At 38.6% G+C, this 22,814-nt stretch overlaps 1 protein-coding gene across 1 annotated transcript in view; it reads left to right on the plus strand.

Annotated features, from left to right (window-relative positions):
* Positions 1-22,814, plus strand: part of LOC110020387 (E3 ubiquitin-protein ligase PRT1) — a 37,420-nt gene that overhangs the window by 11,433 nt on the left and 3,173 nt on the right. Inside the window, exons 2-6 of the mRNA XM_020718473.1 lie at positions 621-649; positions 728-907; positions 2,034-2,102; positions 2,182-2,370; positions 2,464-2,670. Of these exons, the coding sequence (XP_020574132.1) occupies positions 621-649; positions 728-907; positions 2,034-2,102; positions 2,182-2,370; positions 2,464-2,670 (674 nt within the window). The remainder of the gene's footprint in view (positions 1-620; positions 650-727; positions 908-2,033; positions 2,103-2,181; positions 2,371-2,463; positions 2,671-22,814) is intronic.

Here is a 22,814-nt window from a genome sequence, read left to right on the forward strand (position 1 = left end):
ATATATAATAGAGGTAATGCTAATAGAGGTAATGCAAAAAGGTGAGTGAGAAACAAAATACTTTTCGGCGCCGTGCCCGTGTCCGTGCTTCTTAGAGTTTAAGATGGATATGTGAAAAAGTTAGATGGATTAATTTCTCCAAATGGTAAAGGCTGTCATAGACAAGTCAGTCATAGAGCATGCCAAGTTCAAACCAAATTAAACAAAATTCACAAGCAAGATTGAATCTAACCAAGACTATTCTGTATAAGCTACAGAAGACAGCAATCCTCTTATAAATGTGTTTTTTGAACTATTTGTGTTAATAGCTTTTTAGTTGAAAATTTCCAATGTCCAAGAATTTAGTGGAATTTAGTGGAAAAGGATGCCAAGTCTATACATTTCAAAGTTTTTCCAATAATTTATGACAAAATTTCTGTAAGTGCAACGTAAAGATTACAGTTTTTTCAAGTTTTTTGGTGGAAATTATTAATTCTTTCTGAGCGTGCGCAGTGTAGAATACTAAATTTTATTTTGTTTTTTGCCTGAAGTTATTTGAAACAAACTGCTTACACAATTTGCAAGTCATTTGATATTTTCTTAATTCTCTATTCTTTTGTATTGTCTCTTTGCTATTGCAGGGATCTACTCTTCAAACCTGTTGTGCTTGGTATGAAAGTATTTTGTTGATTGAACTTCAGTGGACGATGTCATCTTCAGCAGATTAATTAACTTTTTTCGTGTTCAGCTTGTGGTCATATGTCATGTTTTTGGTGTGTGCATCGGGCTATGCGTGGCTTTGGACCATCCCGTTGTCCAATATGCAGACAGCGCTACATTCATTTCCCTAGCATATGCCAGGTGCTTCACGTTTTGGTTTCAAAAACGGAACCTGTAGCATACAAACGAAGGGAAAAGGAAGTCCTAGGTAAGCTGATGAAGCTTCCAGTATGACCTTTTGACTTTTTTATTTAGTTCACTGTTCATTGTCTTACTGTGAAATTGGAGCTCTTCGATTACAAATATTAATGATAGATTATATTTTTAATAAACTGATGGATCTGTTGAGGTATCTCTTTTTTGTTTCATGCAATCATTGTCATCATTGGTTTTACCTAACTATTCGGTGTTGACTCTATGTATTCTCTTTGTTATATTCTACTTTGGTTTGAAGTTTACTAGTTAGGCTGCAGCATATTCTCGTTTATTGCATTAATAAGAGTTGAAAGCCAACATATTTGACCTGATCCATCAAAATTACATGAGCGAGACGGTATGCATTAGGTTCAATTTGGATTTAGCTCATTGTTACTGGAAAGCAGATCAATGTGATCATCAAAGTTGGAAATTTCGATCGAGCTATTACACTCTCCAACAATTTAGTTCAATTTTTTTTTTATTCAGCTATTTGATTTGATTTTGATTCTAGTTATAGCTAGAGAACATACGGAAAGGCTTTTTACTGATTTCTTATCCAAGAGCATTTTTAAACCAATTTATTTGGCTCGGTTCTATATTGTTTACTGCAAATTATAACATGGAAAAAGATTTTAATCTTAAAAGAATTTATTTATTTTCAATTGAACGGTGGAATTTATATTATGTTTTGCTTAGTTTAATTCTGTTGAGCAACATGAGTGGAGAATGCTACATATGTTTGTTATTCATTGGAAGATGCACAATTTTTGGTAAATAGAAGCCTCTTCTAGAATGATACCTTCTGTAGTAACGAGACTACTGCGGCTACTAAACATTCTTTATCCATACTTGCATGCTTTGAAATAGATTTTGTGTTTAAAGTGGTATGTATGACACCTTAATTCATTGGCATTGTGACAAATTTTTGATAAACTCGCTTGCATGTTCTTCTCTCATCGCTGAAGCAATTCTGAAATACATGTTATTGCTCTGCATGCTTATATGTTGTAGAGTGTAGATTTATCTGTCATCAATTGCAAGGCTTGCTGCTTTTATTAAGATTTTTGTGACTGATAGAAGCGCTCCTTTTTTGCTAATGTTTCTTCCTTTGGATGCCGTTCATGCTTGTATTTCAGAGGAAGAGAAACGCTGTCATGTCTTCTCGCCACAATTTAATTCCCTAGACTCTAAGAACGTTTCTTGTGGTAAAATGCAAACCTCAGATTTGCGTTAGCTCCTGTCTTTACAAAACTTGGTTATGGATGTTTGTCATTTTTTACTCAGATGATAGTGGTTCAGGTGCTGTAAGAAATACTGTAGATTCTTTTGTGAATCATGAAAACATCAGAACTAATATTTCAGAAGACATTAGTTTGCAAAACCATTGCTCAAATAATGATATTTCTAAGGATGTTCTCTGCACCCTGTGCCAGGAATTGCTATTCCAGCCAACCGTGCTTAATTGCGGTCATGGTGAGTGGCCTGTCTTGGATGCTATAGCATCATGTTGGCTGCGTGCTTAACTTAACCGAAGAACGTTATACTGATGCTTATGTTTTTGTGCAGTGTTTTGTGAGTCTTGTTTGGCCGGAATAGGCAGTGAAATTCTGATATGCCCCATTTGCCAAAGCATACATCCGGAAGAATTTCCAAAAATTTGTTCTGTTCTTGACCATTTCTTGGAAGAACACTTCCCAAATGAGTATGCTACTAAGAAAGAGAGATTAAAACAGCTTGAAAAAGTAAAGCTTCCCGGTGGAGGGCCATCATCCAGTAAGCTTTTCTTTATATCATTTACTCACAAGTCATTTTAATTACTTCTTTAGAACTTTATCATTGGATAGCGATATGTGGCACTATGGTCTTGACAAAAAAATACCAAACTTATGTTTATTGATGATTGCTAGCAATCACTCAAAAGCCAGAAAAATGATGATTACGTTGCTTTGCACGAACTTCAAAAGATGGAAAATCGTATCACTAATGTTTCAAATCATCATCGAGTGCTCACCACAAGCGGCTCTTTATCTTCAACTTCTGGCCTAGGAATCAGTTATGTCGCCATGACATTGCTCACGTGCTTTTGTGTGCCTTAATCTATCCGAACCATTTAAAAGTGTTTCTTTCTACATTTTAAAGGAATTTTTTTTTGGGAACTTTGCTTGACCCATCTTTGATTCTTTCAAGGGAAGACTGGTCGGATTGGCCGTATCACTCACTTTAAATCCAGTCTCTTTTGGCAATCAGCGATGCGATTGAAGTGTTGTCTTTTATTTACAACCTTCAATGTGCCACCCTTAAGATGGTTTTATATGCTTTGATAAGTGTTGCTCATAGTTTGACTCTAAGTTGCAGCTCATCACCCAATTTGCAGTTGTGTAGAAGTCTCTCAATAATTTACAAACACTATTGAATATGAGATAAAGGCTATTTAAAATGCTCCTAGACTTGATATAAACTTTTAACCTGAGATGTTACACCTGTAGGACTTAAAGCCAGCAGTTGCACAATACTTGTCCAAGCTTTTCGAAAGTACCATTTCCCTATTCCCTTGGCATAAAAGTACCTCGGTCATTGATAGAGTCGTTTGAACTCGCTTATGATTAGTTAAATGCTAACTATATTATTGGGTGATCTTAGCTCAAGAAATTTGTGCCTTGAAAATTGATGATTACTATCAGCAGCTTCAAAATTATTGACACAAGAAAAATCGCTGTCATATTAAATTAGCAAATCATAACTTCTTCAAGATAATCACATTGAGAATATGATGCTTTTGTTAAAGATTGACATTTTTTTGTGATTCTATCTTATGATTAGTGAACATACATTTTTTATGTTGGAAGGACCATATATCATCCAAAAAAAAGTTGGATAAGGAGCTTAATGGCTACAAACATACGTGGGAAAAGTCATCTCAATGATGACAACATAGTGATTCTTTTTCTTAAAGAAAATATATAAAAAGGGACGCGATAGCTGTAGATTCACTTTTCCCTGGCTTTGGTTGTTTCTTAAGTTCTCATCTCCTATGGTCGAGTCATGGCTCCTTGTCGCTGAGATAGGACTCCTCGTGTCGCAAGCTGCTTTTTCTCTCTTGACTTCATGACAAATACCCTTCCAATGTCATCTAAAATGTCTCAAGCTGAAGTATAGATGTATCTGTTGAGCCACTTCCATTATCCAACTGTCTGCCAGAGGGTTACCGCTTCACATGAAAGGGAAAATATCCATTATTCACATGAAAAGATTTACCGGGATTAGCTTCGACTCGGTCTTTAGCTTTCGTTATATGAAGAATTAAGCTCCAGATTTAGCTATTAAGGAGTCATTCCTATGCATGTGATGCCCTACTCGATTGCCGTTATCATGGCCTTTGTGGTCTTTGCTTGTCGGAAGGGGATTGTTTGGTTAATTGAGCTCTTCAAGCACTTGTTTTCTTTTCAATTTTACCCGGGAGGATATGTCTAGTTTTCGTCGCTGGCGATTCCACTTTCGCCATCTCGAGAATAAGGTGAAGGATTGGTTCAGAGAGTGGCTGGCTGGTCCCGGCAACTCCGTTTGTCGTTCCCCTGTTGAAGGCCAAGGGGAAGATTTTGCTCGAAGTGCAGAGGGAGGCTAATAAGATTGAAAAGGAGGTTAGACATTAAATAGTATTTGGAGGCTTCATCAATCAATAGGATGCTGGCTCTCGATAAGTACAGTAGAATGACGTGGGCGGAATGGTAAGTTTTTGATGCCATGTTGGTTGAACGGAAAAGGATAATGTTGTTTTGGCGCAAAAAGGGTGAAGGAACAACCAGTTGAGGGCTTTCCAGGCAATATTTTCTTTTTTTCAATCTTTTGTTCGACTATTGTCTTTCAGAAGAAGGGGATGGGCAAGCTAATCATTATTGGCGACCGTCTTACCACAATGAAATGACATTTGTTTGTACTGCAGATACTCCAGATGATAGTGAACTAGCTGGCGACGTGGGATCTGATCGCGGTGGGGCTGCGGTTGAGGCGAAGCTTTCCGAGGACGTATCAGGTGGTTGTATCAGGTGGCCCTTTGGAAGTGGCGTCACTTGATGCCCATTTTGATAATAGATTTTTATCTTTGGAACAGAGGAGTGCTGCAGGTTGGGCTTCTCCGGAGGTATGTTTGGTGGGGTTCAGAGATGATGAGGCAAGGGGTGGATCCATCTGAGTAGAGGAGCGTTGCCACTTAAGCCTCTTCTGCGGAGGTATTGTCGGTTGTGTCAAGAGAGGATGAGTTGAGGGAGGAAGTATAGTTTGAGGGATCGTAAGATGATGAGCTGTGGGAAGAAGGCCGACCCTGGGAGCTAGGAGAGGGAAAATTGATGGAATAAGATTTGTTTAAGAGGGTTTGATGGGATAGTGAGCGTCGTAAGAGGAAGGGTCCTTCTGAGGAGTCTGCTCGGAAATGAAAACGCGCATCCTTTCCTAGAGGCATTGTGTGAGGGACAAGATATGCTGCGCCGGGGGGGTTGGGGGGATATGCTCAAGTGGATCTTATTGAGGACTGGAATTCCCGTGATCTTTGATATACCTCTACATTGAGTCCAGTTATCGCTTCTCTTTCGGTGGCTGAAGGCTTCTCTAGGATGGACCTGAACAAATTGATGGAGGCGAACCTAAGGATGATTATAATCTTATTGGCAGTTTCGGCTTGTCCATTCGTTCACGGATGATTGATGGAGGCGAACCTAAGGATGATTTTTTGATAGAAATCTCTGACCCCTTGATCGTAGAATTGCATCCCATTGGTGGTAATGATGGTGAGGGGTAGGCTGTATTTGTAGTCGAGGTCCGTTAAGATGAAATTGCACATGATGCAGGCTGTTATTCGAGCGAGTGCCTTGACTTCGATCCACTTGGTGAAGTAGTCGACTACCACCAACATGTACTTTTGTTGCCCTTTGGAAGGGGGAAAATGTCTGAGGATACCATGTCCATAGAAAACGAATGACCACGACTTGATGATGGGTTGTAATTGGTGTGAAGGTTGGTGTTGCATTAGCATGAACTTCTGGCATTGTTCGCACTGTGAGAATTCCTCTATGTCCTTTGTGAAGGTTGGTAAAAAATATCCCTATCCTTGTATCATGCTGGTCAACGGTTTTCCTCTTGAATGACTTTTTGCATTTGTCAGTGTGCCTTTATGAGGATAACTTCAACTTGACTTTCACACACACACCTCAAATATAGGAAGTTGCCGACCTTTGAAATAACTTATTGTTCAATATAAAATATTGTGCGGCTTTGAATTTGAAGCATCTTGGATCAACAACATCTTTGAAGATGTCTTCTGTTTTAAGAAAGTGAATGCAAGGGTCGACCCAACTTTCTGTCCTTTTGGCCTCTACTTTGATTACGTCGTCCTCTTCGAAGGTCTGGTGTGAGAGTTTATGGGGAATCCTCTCTCCTAGGCGCTTGCATTTGGATAGGAGGTCTGCTATCTAGTTGTCATCCCTAAAGATGTGTTTAAGTCTGAAGCGTTAAAATTTTCGTATTTTCTCTCTTGTTATTGCGAGATAGTGCTTCATTATTTTTTCCATGGCCTCGAATCACCCTAATACTTGCTCGACCATGATCTGTGAGTCGAATTTTATCAGAAGATGTCGGACGCCCATCTCGTAACTGAGATGCAATTCAACCATGAGGGCTTTGTGTTCGGCTTGGTTATTGGTAGTGTTGAATTCCACTTTCATTAAGTGGTATAGGTGATCACCACTGGACACTTGAGTGTGAGTTCGAGTCTTTCTTTGTTTCGGTTGGATGCTCCTTTAGCATGAAGGATCCACTGGACACTTGAGTGTGAGTTCGAGTCTTTCTTTATTGCGGTTGGATGCTCCTTTAGCATGAAGGATCCAGTTAAGATTTGGGGCGAACTCACTGATGGGTCGTTAGGTTCGGTGAAGTTGGTCTGGAAGTTCGCCATGGCTTGTGCCTTGACTTCTGTTTTTGGGACATAAGATAGGTTGTATTCACTGTACTCCATAGCCCATTTCAGGAGTTCGTCAGAATGTTTGGGCTTAACTAGGACTACCTTGAGAGGGTGGTTGGTAATTACTCTGATTGGGTGTGTTCGAAAGTAAGAGTGAAGCCTGCGTGGAAATAATATGAGCAAATGTTAGCTTTTTCATGATGGGACACTTATGTTTTTCTCCTCTGAGGACCTGGCTGATATAGTAGAACAAAAATTGTCTTCCTTGTTCTTTTCAATTCAGGATAGAGCTTATCGCTTAGTGTCCGACTCCCGGGTGGAGTGAGAGATCTTCGTTTGGCTTCAGACTCTAAAGTAAAGGTGGAGAGGCTAGGGAATTCGTTAACTGTTGGAAGGCTAACTTGCATTCGTCCGACCATATGAATCATTAACTCGTCTGAGGGTTTTGAAGAAGGTAACACACTTATCACCTGACTTTGATATGAATCGGCTAAGCCCGACGATTCGTTCGATCAACGTATATAATTCCTTGACGAGAGGATTGGATTTGGACTAGGGCCCAAACCTTCTCGTGACAAACCTTTATTCCTTCGTGGTTTAAGAGTCACCCCAATAATTTTCTCGTCTTTGTGTCGAACGTGCATTTGAGTGGGTTAAGTTTCATATTATATTTTTTTAGAGTTCTAAAAGTTTCTCTTTGGTCTTTTGTGTATTGCTTGAGAGTTTTATTTTTGACCAACACATCATTAGCATACACTTCATTGTTTTTTCTTTTCTGTTCAACAAAAATTGCATTCATGAGGTGTTGGTATGTCGTTCCAACATTTTTCAGCTCGAAGGACATCGCATTACACTTTCTATGGTTATGAACGCTTTCTTCTCTATTTGTCAGATGCATCTTTATTTGGTGATAGCCTGAAAAGGGCATTAAGGAAACTCGTGGCCGAGTGTCTGACGGCCAAGTCCACAAGTCCATCGATCATTGGCAGGAGGTAATTATCCTTTAGGAAGGCTGCGTTCAGGCTGGCAAAGTCGACGCACATTGGCCTTTTACCGTTCGATTTCTAGACCATGACCACATTGATAATCTGGTTTGGATATTGCATTTCTCGCACATAGCTGAACTCATGCAACTTTTGCATTTCTTCATGTATTGGGTATGCCAAAGTGATTGCGGTTGACCTTATCTTTTGCTTTACCGGTTAGGTTTTTGTATTGATATTCAGTTGATGGCAAATGATATCAATAGATACTCTTGTCTTCTCCGCGACTGACCAGAAGAATACATCTCAGTGTCCTCACAGTAGGCTGACTAGTTTGTCTCTATGTGTTGCATCCATAACCAAACTTAGTTGGAAAAATGTTTTTCTTCTTTTGTGGAGGAGACTTCTTCGATGGCTTCATTTGTCTCCAGTCTGTTTCCCTTTGGGGTGTCGAGTTCAAGAGGATCCCCGTGTATGGTGCTGACTGCGCAGGTCGCACACAAGTGATTGCTCCAGATCTCCTCGTATAGTGACCACCTTCCCATCTTCTAGAAACTTTATGGCCATGTGCTAGGTTGATACGATTGCTCAAAAAGCGTTGAGCAAAGGTCAACTAAAAATAGCATTATAATGGAGTCCGCTGTAATTCATAACTGCTTATTGTCTTTCCCCCAGGTAATTCGGTAGGGCAAGAGTTTCAAGTGCTTCCTAGTCCGAAAAATCTTAGAGCGGTTAAGATGGCAGCAAGAGGCGAGTCGAACCTAAACTCATTTTGTCAAAGACTAATTTGAAAATAATATTTACGGAGCTCCTTGTGTTGATGACTATACTTTCGATATGGAAATCGGTGATGAGGTCAGTAACAAATATGACATCATTGTAAGGATTCTCTCTAGCTGGCAGGTCTTCATTGGTGAGGTAGATCAATGGATGTTGTAAGGTGTGTTGTGGTGGTAAGGACGTCGAGTAAATTTCTGATCGTAGCATTTTTTTTAGCGGACTTGATAGGCAGCTTCATTGTCTCCTCCAAAGATGGCATGCATGACACATGCGATGCAAACAAATTGAACTTGGACAGGTGCAATGAAAGTTCCTTCAACTAGCTCCTTCCCTTATTGTTGGGTCACTGCCTCGGGTGCTACAAATTATTTGAGCTTATTGGCTTTGATCACCTCTTCAATTAGGTTACAGAGGTGTCGGCATTCTTCTTTGTCATGTCCATGGTCCCCGTGGTGCAATATTTCTTCTATGGAGATAGCTCCCCATTTTCATAAGTGGTGTTTTTTTTAAGGAAGTCTATGTTTTGGATGACCTCTACCATTTTTTTCCATCGAAACTCTTAGTGGAGTGGCCGAGGAAGTTCGTGGGTCAAGGATGATTGTTTACTTTCATTGCGTTGATTCATCCATTGCTCAGGAGAGTGGGACCGATCTTGTTGGTAATCTCCTTCATTTGCCTCCTGGCCCTCTGGGGACGATGGCACTTCCTTGAAGCAAGCCCTAGTGGGAAGATGAAAGTTTTGCCTTTACCTCCAACTTTCTCCTTGAACGCTTCTTTTTGGGGTAACGATCGGGCGACCCTTTCTTAGTGGATGAGAAATCATACTCTTTTGCAGATATATTGTTATTGACCAGTTTTAACAGCTTGGCCAACTTCTTATGTTGTTTTAGGCTTTAGGCACAACTTTTCAAATTCCTTGTGCGAGGGTGACGTGTGCAACTGTGGGTTCGAAGTCCCAAACTTATAGTATTTCCCTTTGAAAGTGAGTTATAAAGTTGCGTAAGGGTTTGCCTTGTCCTTGAAACAACTGGAGGAGGTCTGTGAGTTCTTTGGGGCTTTTGTACTCTGACAAACTGAGCTACGAACATTCTTTTAAAATTTGCGAAGGAGTTGATCACCCCTAATGGTAGGTTGTTGAACCATTGAAAGACCAATTCTCTAAGTGTTGTAAGGAACAAATGACACTTAAGTGCATCGTTGATTCTTAGTAGGCATACCGTCGATTTGAAAGAGGCAATATGATTGATTGGGTCCAATTGTCCCCGATAGGGTTTTAATGCAAAATTTTGAAGCGTTCAAGTGGTTTGGTTTCTAAGATTTGTTGGGAGAAGGCCTTCTCAGGTTGTTTGGGTTGTGGTAATTCCATGCGCTCATGCTTACGATGGTCAGATAATGCGTAACTCGTGTTATCAACATGGTGTGTGTCTTGCTCGGGTTTGAGGGCAGGAGGGATCTTTATAATGTTTAGGGCGGCTACCCTCCTTGGGTGATGAGACGTTGTCGGACATGGCAGTTACACCCTTTCTAGGGAGAGTGCACTTCTGATTGCCTCCATCAATTGCTCTTTGAATTACGAACTCACGAGTGCAGTTCATGTTGTTGGGGGCTTTCCGAGATTGGGGATTTTTCCTTTGAGTCACTCATCTTCTTGTTTGCTGCATGATTCCACGATCGCAACTCCTTTTGATGATGTTGAAGCCAGATTTGTCCCTGAATCTTACCCAAGGTATAAAGCACAAATAAAGAGAGAGAGAGAAAGTTCTTTGTCTTTCTCCCCATAGTCTCCCTTTTACATGTTATTGCTCCCTCTTACCCAAGGTATAGAGCACAAATAAAGAGAGAGAAAGTTCTTTGTCTTTTTATTGAAAGAGAGAGAGAGAAGAATAACATGTAAACGGGAGACTTTTGGGACAAAGACAAAGATATTGATATTGTGCTAGGTAGAAATTTCATTGTGAAATATAGATAATACCCTTGAAATTCTCCACTCCCTTCGGCTGTCGTAACTGTCAAGGTAATTGTTATTATGACCGAATCATTACTCGTAGGATCTCTATTTCACTCACTCTTAGGTTAATGAGCCATTCATCTATTTATTCGATTGGCCTTATTGGTTCGGTCAACTTGAGCGTCTGCTTAATGCCAATTGATGGCTCTTTGTGCTTGCGAGGATTCATTCTTCGACATGTGTCTCGTCCAAGATCGCTTGATTCGATTCAACTTATTTTTATCATACACTTATTATTATCAATTATGTGATAAGGAATTTGAAATCAATTTTTTATATTTCTTTTGGCTTCTTAAAACTAAATGAAAATTTCGTTTTCAATGATTGAAAACATAACAAAAATGAGTTTGGATCTTTTCATGTTATAATGTGGCATGTTTTTGCAGGTTAAAATTTATGCATACAAATGTTTTTTATGATTGATAATCTAAATGCACATATACGAGAAATATGCCTAAACTTATCATAGCAATGAAGTGTAATAGTTGATAAAACATACATAAAAGATGTTATATCTTTAAAATCATTTGTTCTTTCGATATTTCGAGTGATCATGCATTGGGATTTAAAACGTAAGTTGTGCAATGTGTGCATAATATGTTTACCACTAGATTGGATGTGCATGTGATGATTCTTTCACATTTTCTCTATGTATTGCATTTATATTTTAAAGAATACCAATCTTAACTTGTAGATCATGAATATCATGATCACATGTAAGAAAAATATTCTACAATAATATTTAATCCCAAAATTTAAAAATAAGAAATCGGGAACCACGACATCTTGCCTTAGTGAGGTGAGGTCAGGTGTAAAACCTCGAGTTTAATCGAGGCATAAGCCTCAAGAAAGAAAAAATGCATAAAACAAAAGATATTTCATAAATATAATATAAACTGTTAATATGTTTATTTAATTTATTTTCATAAAGATAAATAAAAAATTTTAATCTTAAATATTGATATAAAATAGAAATTTGAATTGTGATTCTAGGTAATCATTCACTTAAGATTTGAACATTTCATGAGGTTTAAGATATAATGGCTTCATTCTTGCTTTCATCATCTTCAGAAGAATATCATATTTATTTTCACATAATTTTTTCTCAATTACAGCTTTAAAATGTTCTTCAATCACTACAACTTTCTTCTTACTAACAATTAATATGAAATTCAATATTATTTTAAATAAAATAATAATCTGATAACATAATTAAGTAATTTTACTTAAATGGTCTTTTGAATTTTTGAAGCATTATATCAAATATATATAATATATTATAGTATCTTATAATTTATATTAAAAATATAAAATAATATGTTTTTTTTGAAAAACTTGATCAGGGCGTTGCCTCAAATTTCTTGAGTCATAAAGTCTTGAGGCGCATGCCAGAGAAAAAAAGACATAAGCCTCATTGGTATGATCAGGGCGTTGCCTCAAATTTCTTGAGTCATAAGCCTCATTGGTGGCATTAAGGTTTAAGCCTCGAGGCTTTTTTTTGTGCGCCTTAGTTCGAGGAACGCCTCAAGGCATAAGCCTTGATCATCTTTTTAAACAATGTATAATGGTTTTATAAACTTGAGCTCAATAAGTTTTTTTCAATAAAATCACTTCTATCAGTGTCTTTAGTCAGGCTTTGAAAAAGCATTTTATTATTCTAAGCTAGCATAACTTCTCATTAAAAATGTATATTGTCCTTTTTAAATAGACTAAAATCATCATGTATTTTTTCTATCATATTTTAGTTCCGCGCTGGTTAAGTTATATATTTGCTCAAGATCAGAATCATTTTGATCGCCTATGGCTATCAGGAGAATATTGCTAAATTCATTTTCAGGTTCAAAGGCTAATGATTTTGAGTTAATGTTGATCCAAAAGGCTCTTCAGTTTTTCTAATGATTTTTTTCATCTTCATCATCTATTTTTTTCTTTGTGATTATCATTTTTTCATGCTGTTGAGACAATCTTAGTTAATTTGACTTGGGGTTTCAATATCCAAACAAATAATATTATCGGAATTATTTTTGAACAAAAAATTTTCCTATCTCTTTGATTTTTTTTTTCTTTTCTTCTATGAAAGGAGAATTTTTTTGTCATAAATGCGGTTTCATTTTCTCTTGGAGATTTTCTGTTAGTTCCATCTGATTCGTACACTTTTTGAGCTATTTTTTTGTAAGTTTTCTTATTAGCATCATTTTTAATTCGTTGCCTTAGTTGTTGCTCATGTACAATAAAAAAATTAAGCAATAAATCAGTGGAATAATTTGATTAGCCTTTGGTTCTCAATCATGGCAGTAATTTTCACATCTCAAGCTTTAATCAAATATGCAAATCTTTTATTTTCCTTCTCTAGATTAGAATATTCTTACTATAAAGAGTGTAAACTAGTGATAGATTTTGTGAATCTTTTGTGCACGTTTGTAATTTTCTTGTAAACTTTTATTTGGAAAAGTTGTCATTCACAAACCCTTTAATACATGCATGGCTGTCTTTATTTGTGCCCTCATTGTTAATAATAAAACAATCCAAATAATAACACATATGAGAAACAGTCTAATAAATAGTTGAATAAATTTGAATTTAGTTGAGTTCACTCACATTCTTCTTGTGCTCATTGACTATAAAGAGTATCAATAAATTTATAATTTACCAATTTTGTTGGGTGAGTATAGCTAAAATTAACTAGATTTGAATAAAAGTCAACATATAATTTCAATAAATTAAAAGTATATAATCAAATAATAGAGTTCTAGTGATCTAATACCTTTTTGTCACATGTTTGATCACAAAATGTCATAAAAACTTACTTGCATTTATTAAATCTTTGGGAAAAAAATCTTTTTTGTTTAAGTTCAAAAGCTAGAATGCACTGATATGGATATGGAGACTAGGCTTATGAATTTAGCTCGAAGATCGTTAAGTGTTCAAAAATTGAATCAAATTATCGTTCGGATCAAAATCGAATCGAAATAAACGAGCCAAATACAAGCCAAAATTTTGGATCAAATTTTTTTTCGAGTCGATTCCGAACTAACCTTAGCTCGGCTTGAAAAATGGATCGTTGACAACCCTAGTGATGTTAGGGATGCAAATTTAATGAATTCACTTCGAAGTTTGTTAATTGCGTGGAAATTTATTCGAATTTTGGCTCGTATTGAATTAAACAAATGCTATAAGCTAAAATTTTGAATCGATTTTTTTTTAGCCGATTTTGAGCTGATCCCAGCTCGTTTTTAAACCGGATCTTTAATGGTGCTAATGGAGACATGAACACGATACAACTTGAGAGTCAAACATGCCTAATTTTGAAATATAGGGCACAAACATGCTTTTGACGTTGTATTATAATTTATATTATTATAATTCTTATAATTTATAAAGTAATATTTAAAAATTGCATAATTAAGTAAACATGAAATAAATAAAAAAATTCTAAAGAAATAATGTTATTTAAAGATGAAATAAATAAATAACTTAGAAAATTATGATTGGTGGCAACGATTGAGTAAAAAGTTTTTTAATACAATAAAAAAATAATAACTAGTTAAATTCTAATAACAACATAAAAATCATGTTTAGTCATCATTAATCTTGGGAATATGTTGTAGTCATCTTAACTAACTCGATAATTTAAGTACTATTATTTTAATGAATAAAAATTAAAATCAAATATTTTTGCTTGAGGCATAATTTTATGATGGCGATTTAGTGATGCTTGAGCGTATCTGGTTAACTTCATTTGAGTTGTAAATACACTTTAGTGTACTAAATATTTGATTTGCAGTTAAGCTCTTTCTGAAATAAATTAGCTCACACCCATGCTAACTTAAGGTAAAATTATTCATTTAAATCTTATATCTTTGAGAACCAAAATTATAATCACAAACTTAAGCTAATGGGGTTAACATTTCGATCTAACATAGGGCTTCGACATTACTCATTGAAGCATAGTTGGCTATTTAAAAGCCAAAAAGGTATAATAAAAAGTGATTATGCGATGCATTTGATGCTCAACACCCACTTTCTCCATACCATAGGCCACCTACTTTCAATAGTGGCTACGACCTTACTTTTTAATAGTGACCACCCTTGATGATTATAAAAAAGGTATCCAAATCTCTCAAGGACAACCTGAGAGGTCTCTCTTGAAGTTGCCCGATTGATCTCATGAAAGCCACCAACTAAAGCTGAGAAATCAAACTTAATGACCTTGAGTAGATGAGATTCAACTTGTATATGGTATAGCTACTTGGGAGAAAGACCTTATCCATGCTACCCTGCTGCTAGTCACTCAAAATTCATTGAATAACCTGGTCTGTTGACATTGGTCGCTATTACTGGCTTCCGACCACTTGATTGACTGACAGGCTTATTCATTCTTGCCAACATCTTTGGAATCATTGACAAGTGTGATGTGCTATTTTACCGTTTTGACTTATGTCAACTCGTAAATCCACAAGTGTGATGTGCTATTTTACTGAAGGCTAACACTTAATGCTGTTTGTCCCACTCATTTAAGTTGCACATCACCCTTAGTTTTGAAAAAGAATATACTCCAAACCATGTAAACTTTCGTAGAAATGTATTTTAAATTCAAATTATAGCTCATGAGTAATGGATAGTCATGCATGCATTGGATCTCTTTGGTGATGCTTAGTATTTATGAATCATTTAGTCAAGATGGCATGACAATCTCTTTGCCTGAAATGATTTAAATTTAATATTGAAAGTACTTCTTCATCACACTTTCATCCTAATCTGCTTGGAATACTGGAGACGATAGAGCCCGTGATCATTAATTAGGCTCTCTAGATATTTTAGCAACCTCTATGATAGTAGTAGACTTGGGATGATAGAACCATGTGATTTTGATTGATTTTTCTCTATTCCCACAATTAAACCTCACAAAACCAAGCACAAGCCTTATTCTTATGCCTAAATGATTTCTTTAATTAAGATCACTTTTTTTTTGTTGGAGATATGATTATGATACTAGAATTAGGCAAACCCACTATAACGGAAAGAAGTTTTATTAAGAAAACGATTACTTTTATAATCATGACTCAAAATAGACATGAGAACACAACAAACATTAAAGATTTGGGGACAATGATGGTCTCAGCGAGGTGGTTGCGGATAGAAGTGGGAGAGGGGGGTGGAGTAGGTGGTTGAGATTGTGGGGTGTATGGTGGCTGGTGGCCAGAAACAGGGAGAAGGGGAAGGAGGCAGGCAGGCGGCTAGATCTGGAGGGCTAGAGCTAATGGCAGGTGGCTGGGAACAGGGAGAAGTGGGGAAAGGAGGGCTGACGGTTGAATTTGGAGGGACTGGAAGGGGTGTAGGCTAACGGTAAGGATAGGGAAGTGGAAAGGGATGGCTGGCGGCTAGATCTGGAGGTCTTGAAAGGAGTGCAGGCCGGCGGTGAGGATAGGGATGGAGGAGAGTAGAGAGGAATTGGAGTGGATAAACACCACCTCGGAACAGGACACAACCAGAGGACTGCCTGTTCTTGGATACAACTTTAGAAAGGGAAGAAGATTCCAAGTAGAAATCTAAAATAATACGTACAATAATCTAACCTTAATTTAGTAAACACACATAAATAGAGGATGAATAAATATGAAACGAAAACGGGTAGGCGGGGGGGGAATTATAAAGTGGGTGGCAATCCCGCCCCTATGAAGGGTGTCCGATCCAATAGGAGGCTGGACTGAGACCCATCCTGGTTGGTTCAGCTAGCTATTGTCGCACCCCAGCTGACTCCTCTTTAAGGGTTGACTAAGGTGCGACAGAGGTGGACAATTCAGACAGACTAAATTCTCACCAACATTTATCATGACTTGCAACTTCTTATCATGAATATTAAATCGTACGATACATTGTCTATGTACATAAAAACCACTTCTCGAAGGCATAACAACACACAAAACAGGAGTAAAATGCATAATATTGACATGTACTGACAACAGAATCAGAAGCGTACCTGTACAACAGAATCAGAATCATATTTTTTGGGTTCTAGTGGGTAATTGCAAAAATTTGGGCTTTTACTAGTTGCACGGTTTTGCATTTAGAAGTTTCATCCTTTGCTTGATAGAAGGCTTTCTTAAAAACTAAGTTTTGCTTGACGGACCTCCTTCCAAAAATTTTTTGGGCTATCCCTATCCTTGAATTGTCAGTGGTCTGATGTCTCTTTGCTTTTCCTGTGGATAGTTCATTTAAATATGACAGGACTGTTCACATTTGTAGTATTTTCCGGAACCAATCAAACACTGCCCAAAATGTCTTTTCCCACACTTTTCACAAATTGATTTTATACCTGAGGCTGATTTTGCTTATATTTTGATTTAATTTTCTTGTTTTGAAAGTATTTTCCTTTGCAAAAATTTTTTCGCTTGCTTGCCTGCGGTTGCAACTGTTGACTGGAAAAATTAGTTCATTTTTTATTCTTTTGCCTCTTTAAACTAGCACAGAGAAATCATTGATTTTGAATGACACCAAAGTCAACCTCAACTAATCTCTAAGACTGCACAAAAATCGGCAAGGTGCATATCTAGATAGAGAATTAAATTTTGCCTCATATTGCATAATTGTCTTGAACACCTGAGTCAAATTGAAAAATTTATCTTGCAACGCTAATTTGACTGAAGGCGAAATAAGCCAATCTTTGAAGAATTTGACAAATTCATCTCATTGAATTTGTGGAAGATGTGTCACTTGAAATTTTTTTCTATGTTGCGTCTGCTTTCACTTTTTTGCCTCGTCTTCTAGCATGAAAATGACTAGCACTAATCTTCTGTTTTATGGACAAATCATACCATCCAAAATTTTTTTGATCTTCAACAACTATAGGGTCATTGGCATCCTTGAATGCAGATGGCTTGAAAGACTGATAACTTTTGAATGCCGATCAAGTTCCTACACCAATTTCAGATATGAGCTCTATATTAGTTGAGGATCTTTCAATGACAACTATTTTACGGATCACTTGTTATATCGATTGAGCGATGTCTTATAGCTCAGTTGCTCTTGTTTCATCAGTTGTTTTGTTTAGATTTTCATTTCTGTTCAAAATATTTTCAGATCTTCTTGCTCTACACTTGGCCTAACAGACTGACTCTCAGTACTTTCTGATTCATCTTCACATATTTATCTGTATTGGTAATGATTATTATTCTAATGCAATTTATCATATAATAATTATATCGTCCATGCATGATGTTTTATGTCGAACGGGCTCTATCATTCTCTTCATCTAATAACTATGCTTTAAAGTCACGACGAGTGCTGGTGTGAATTGAGTTTGATTGAATTGTCCGTCTTTATCGCACTTCAGCCGACCCCTAAACCGGGGGGTGGACCATGCAACAAGCTGGTTTAGCCAGCCTCCAAAGCGTCATGTCAGATTAACTTGAGAAACTAAAGCTCTTAGGAATTTTTAACACTTAAATCTGATCAAATTCTATTTTCTCAACAAAAATATGTTAAATCAATCAGCCTTCTGAAATCCTCTTTGAATTCTGAAATTGTTTTTTCAAGGTTGGGCATTCATTTCTGGATCTCACAAGCTTAGGAAATAAAGTTGGGAGCATTATGTGGGGCTAATTCCAGCTGGCTGAACTGGCTGGCAGAAGGATCGAGCAAACCAGGTTTGAGGAGGCCGATCTCAATTCCTATGGGACCGAGTGGGAGTGGCACTTAGATGGGCGACAATGCTGCCACCCCCTTCCCTTTTTTTCATGTTTCTTTTATGATGGGAGTATTTATATGCTTGTTGTTGGATATAGGGTTATGTTATGTTTGATTACCGTTTTTAAATTTTGTGTGGAGTCTCCTCTTGCCTAGCTAGGGCTCTATCCAATGACAAGTGATGTTTTGGCTGTATCCTACTCCGAGGTGGTATTGTATCATTTCCTATTTCCTCCCTACCTCTTTCCCCTTATCTCTCCTTAGCCGCTGGCCACCCCTGCTCCTTGTTGGCTTGCTGCCCCCTTCTTTGTAGCAGTAATTGTTGTCCAACCCTCTAACAGCCGACCACACCCTTCCCAACAGGCTGTCCACCTATCCAGCCACCAGCCTGCATCCATGAAAGGTATGCATTTTGCATTAAAGAAATAAAAGAAAGTTATAAAACATATAAAAAGAGCACCTTAGCAGCATGCTCACAAAAAGCTCTATCCCTTTTGACAAAAAAACAAACAAGGGATGGCTATAGTCTATATCTCTAAAAACAAAACTATCTTGAAAAACACTTTGTGGAAAAATATGAGTTGTGACATTGATAGATCTAACTATATGAGAGAAGAACACATGACGAAAGAAGGTTAAAAAAGTCACATTGGGGTCAAAGTTGTTCGGTTGCCGCCAAAATGATTTGTCCATAGATTGTTGGAGTGCTTGTATCACATTGTTGTTGTCACCTTCTATAACCATGCCATTCATCTCTTTCATCCACAGTTCGATCAACGTACCGACAAAAAGGGCATCTTCCAGCTCGACACAGGAGCTATCCCACTGAAATAGTTTCAGCACAGCCGCAATCAAGCATTTGCTCGAATCAACCCGAATTACCTCACCGAACCCAATCGGAAGATAATAATGTCCCATCAATTTTTGCTTTAATCCATCTAGAAGAGGGGGCCAATGTACCAATGTGGGTAATAGGACAATCCATTGGACCGAGTGGTGCCCCATTGCTCCTGAATGGGAAAAACATGAGTTTGCATCTAGTCGCCCCTTACGTGCAACTATTTTTGCTGTCTAGTCTGTCCCACCATCACCCAACATCCTGTCGCTTCTGTAGTCTTATTTGTCGTCCCACTGCATGCCTGAAACAACCAACTAAATCTCTCCCCTTTCCCCTTCCCCCTCACCTTGCCGCTTTGCCCGATGCCACCTTCTGCCTCGGATCTCTTCTGGTGCTAGGCAGATGTCGTTGTTGTGTTGTATTTTCGTTTCGAGTTGTGTTGTAACCCTGTTCCCTTTGCTTAATAAAGTTTTTCTTTGTTTCTGTTGTTTTAAACTAGTTACAGTGTCGGTATCAGACCTAGCCTAACCTTAGTCATATCCCAAGGCTTCTTAGCAATCACCATATCCTAAAAGTTTTCTTTCCCACTACCAAATAACATTTCCACTTTCACAAATCCAAAACCCTAATCATGCCACCAAGAAGATATATGCCCGAACTTGCCCGAGAAGATATATGACGAGAGCTCCATCGTCTTCAATAAAGACTTGCAGAGATTGATGAGTTAACTCGGGGGGAGGTTACCCTCGACCGAGATCTGGAGAGTTTAAGGGGAGAAAGAGAAGAGGATCTGAATCCCTTATGTAGGGAGAATTTCAATGATGAAGAAGACATGACGCCACGTTTCAGAATCCAATATCAAAGGAGGCCTAGAGAGGGATATTTGAATCCCTTCCATAGGTTGAATTTCAGAGAGGAGATATCATTTAGAGGGCACATAGACTTCGACATCAAAGTTGATCTACCAAAATTTGAGGGAGGTATGGATCCAAAAAATTATATTGATTGGCTGTAATCTGTTGAAAGGATCTTTAAGTGTATGATTGTGCCAAAGGACAATAGGGTCAAGTCAACTGCTATCGAGTTGAAGAAGAGTGCTTTTTTTGTGGTGGGAGAACTTACAGAGACAGAGAATAATGGAAGACGGTGATAAGATTACCAGGTGTATGAAGATGAAGGAAGCATTGCAGATGTTTCCGAGGCTACACCACTTGCAGTGGAGGGATTTGTCAGCAGTGGAGTTCACAGAGCAGTCTGATCAGTTGCAGATGATATGTTATTTGCGAGCCAGATGAGCATACCATCGCTCGTTATCTAGGGGGCTTGAAACCCGCTATTAGCAACGTGGTACAGTTGCAACTTTACTCGTCACTTGAAGATATCCAAACCTTAGCATTGAAAGTGGGTAGGGAGTAGAAACAGAGCAGGTGACCACCAGCAGCCGGACAACCTCCAACAATTGGAGATAACAACAGGAGCACATCTTAGAGAGTTGAGAAAGTTGGTTCAGATAAGGATAGAGCTACTCCCAATGAGAAAAAAATTTGAGAGAAGTACCACGCCTGCTATAGTCCCCACCAGAAAATGTTTCAAATGGATTTGGGCACATTTCTTTGAGCTGCCTGACAACCAAATTGTGTTTTTTACCGAGCAGGGTGTCGTGGAGGAGTTTGACGATGAGGAGAAAGCTAAGGATCAGGGTGAGGTGTGTCATCTGCAATCGGATGAAGGAGAAGCATTTGTGGTTCGACGCATCCTAAAGCTGAGGATACAAGGGATCCACAGTGGTTTAGCTACAATATCTTGTACTCCCGCTACACGGTGAATGAAAATGTATGCAATCTCATCATCGTTGGGGGGAACGGTAAGAATGTATCATCTACTCAAATGGTTGAGAAGTTGGGTCTCATGGCTTAGAGGCACTCCCAATCGTATTCTCTGACGTGGTTGAAGGAGAGCAGAGTTAGCATTGACTAGAGATGTATGATGAAGTTTTTGATTGAGAGTCGGCTACAGAATCAGGTGTGGTGCAATGTAATTCCCATAGATGCCCGCCACCTTTTGTTGGGGAGGTCGTGATAGTTTGGCCGGAGAATCAGACTCAGCACAACTGATTCAAAAGCACATATTCCTTCACCAGGGATGGAAAGCTAATCATTCTACTTCTATCGGCGGAGCTTGGGATCACATGAGCCCTTGTTAGTAGAGCAGTCTTGGTGAGACTAGTTTTGGTGATGACTGGGGATGATGAGATTGCGACATCAGAACTAGACACGGGGCAGACATGATAAAGGGCATTTTAGGATATCCAGGTCAATACTTTACCATCAGCTCCACCACTGTGCGGGAGGTTTCAGTACCTCCACATCAGATCTGGTTACGTCGGCCATGGATGACATTGGGAGTATTCGACAATAGAGGTGGGAAACACAGTTCAACTCAACTCCGGTAAACTTAGAGAAGATTGGATTGATGTGGATTTTTGCTCATAAGTTGAGAAAGACCCTCAGGTACCTTGGAGGACGGTGCGGTCGCCAATGGGATCCATATGCTACTAGAATTACAGAAGAAGAACTGGAAGATTTGACGAATGAAGTCAAAGCTCCCCCAGCTCTGAAAGACTTATGCAGGGCTAAAGCTGGCAGGCTGAACCGGCTAGCAGAAGGACCAGGTGAACCTAGTTTGTGGAGGCCGATCCCGATTCCTATGGGACCGAGCGAGAACGACAGTTAGAAGCGGACGGTAATGCCGCCATCCCCTTCTTTCATTTTGTGTCTTTTCTCCTTTCTTTTGATGTTTTCCACCTAACGGGATATTTATATATTTTTTGCTGGAATTAGGGTTATGTTATGTTTGATTAATGTTATCAGAATTTATGTGGAGTCTCAACTTCTCTTACTAGGGTTGTATCCAATGACGGGCGGTGCTGTTGTATCCCCATAGGAATCAGACTCAACACAACTGATTCAAAAGCACATATTCCTTCACCAGGGATGGAAAGCTAATCATTCTACTTCTATCGGCGGAGCTTGGGATCACATGAGCCCTTGTTAGTAGAGCAGTCTTGGTGAGACTAGTTTTGGTGATGACTGGGGATGATGAGATTGCGACATCAGAACTAGACACGGGGCAGACATGATAAAGGGCATTTTAGGATATCCAGGTCAATACTTTACCATCAGCTCCACCACTGTGCGGGAGGTTTCAGTACCTCCACATCAGATCTGGTTACGTCGGCCATGGATGACATTGGGAGTATTCGACAATAGAGGTGGGAAACACAGTTCAACTCAGGTAAACTTAGAGAAGATTGGATTGATGTGGATTTTTGCTCATAAGTTGAGAAAGACCCTCAGGTACCTTGGAGGACGGTGCGGTCGCCAATGGGATCCAGATGCTACTAGAATTACAGAAGAAGAACTGGAAGCTTTGACGAATGAAGTCAAAGCTCCCCCAGCCCTGAAAGACTTATGCAGGGCTAAAGCTGGCAGGCTGAACCGGCTAGCAGAAGGACCAGGTGAACCTAGTTTGTGGAGGCCGATCCCGATTCCTATGGGACCGAGCGAGAACGACAGTTAGAAGCGGACGGTAATGCCGCCATCCCCTTCTTTCATTTTGTGTCTTTTCTCCTTTCTTTTGATGTTTTCCACCTAACGGGATATTTATATATTT

The sequence above is a fragment of the Phalaenopsis equestris genome, unplaced genomic scaffold (assembly GCF_001263595.1).
Source record: "Phalaenopsis equestris unplaced genomic scaffold, ASM126359v1 Scaffold000095, whole genome shotgun sequence".
NCBI lineage: Eukaryota > Viridiplantae > Streptophyta > Magnoliopsida > Asparagales > Orchidaceae > Phalaenopsis > Phalaenopsis equestris.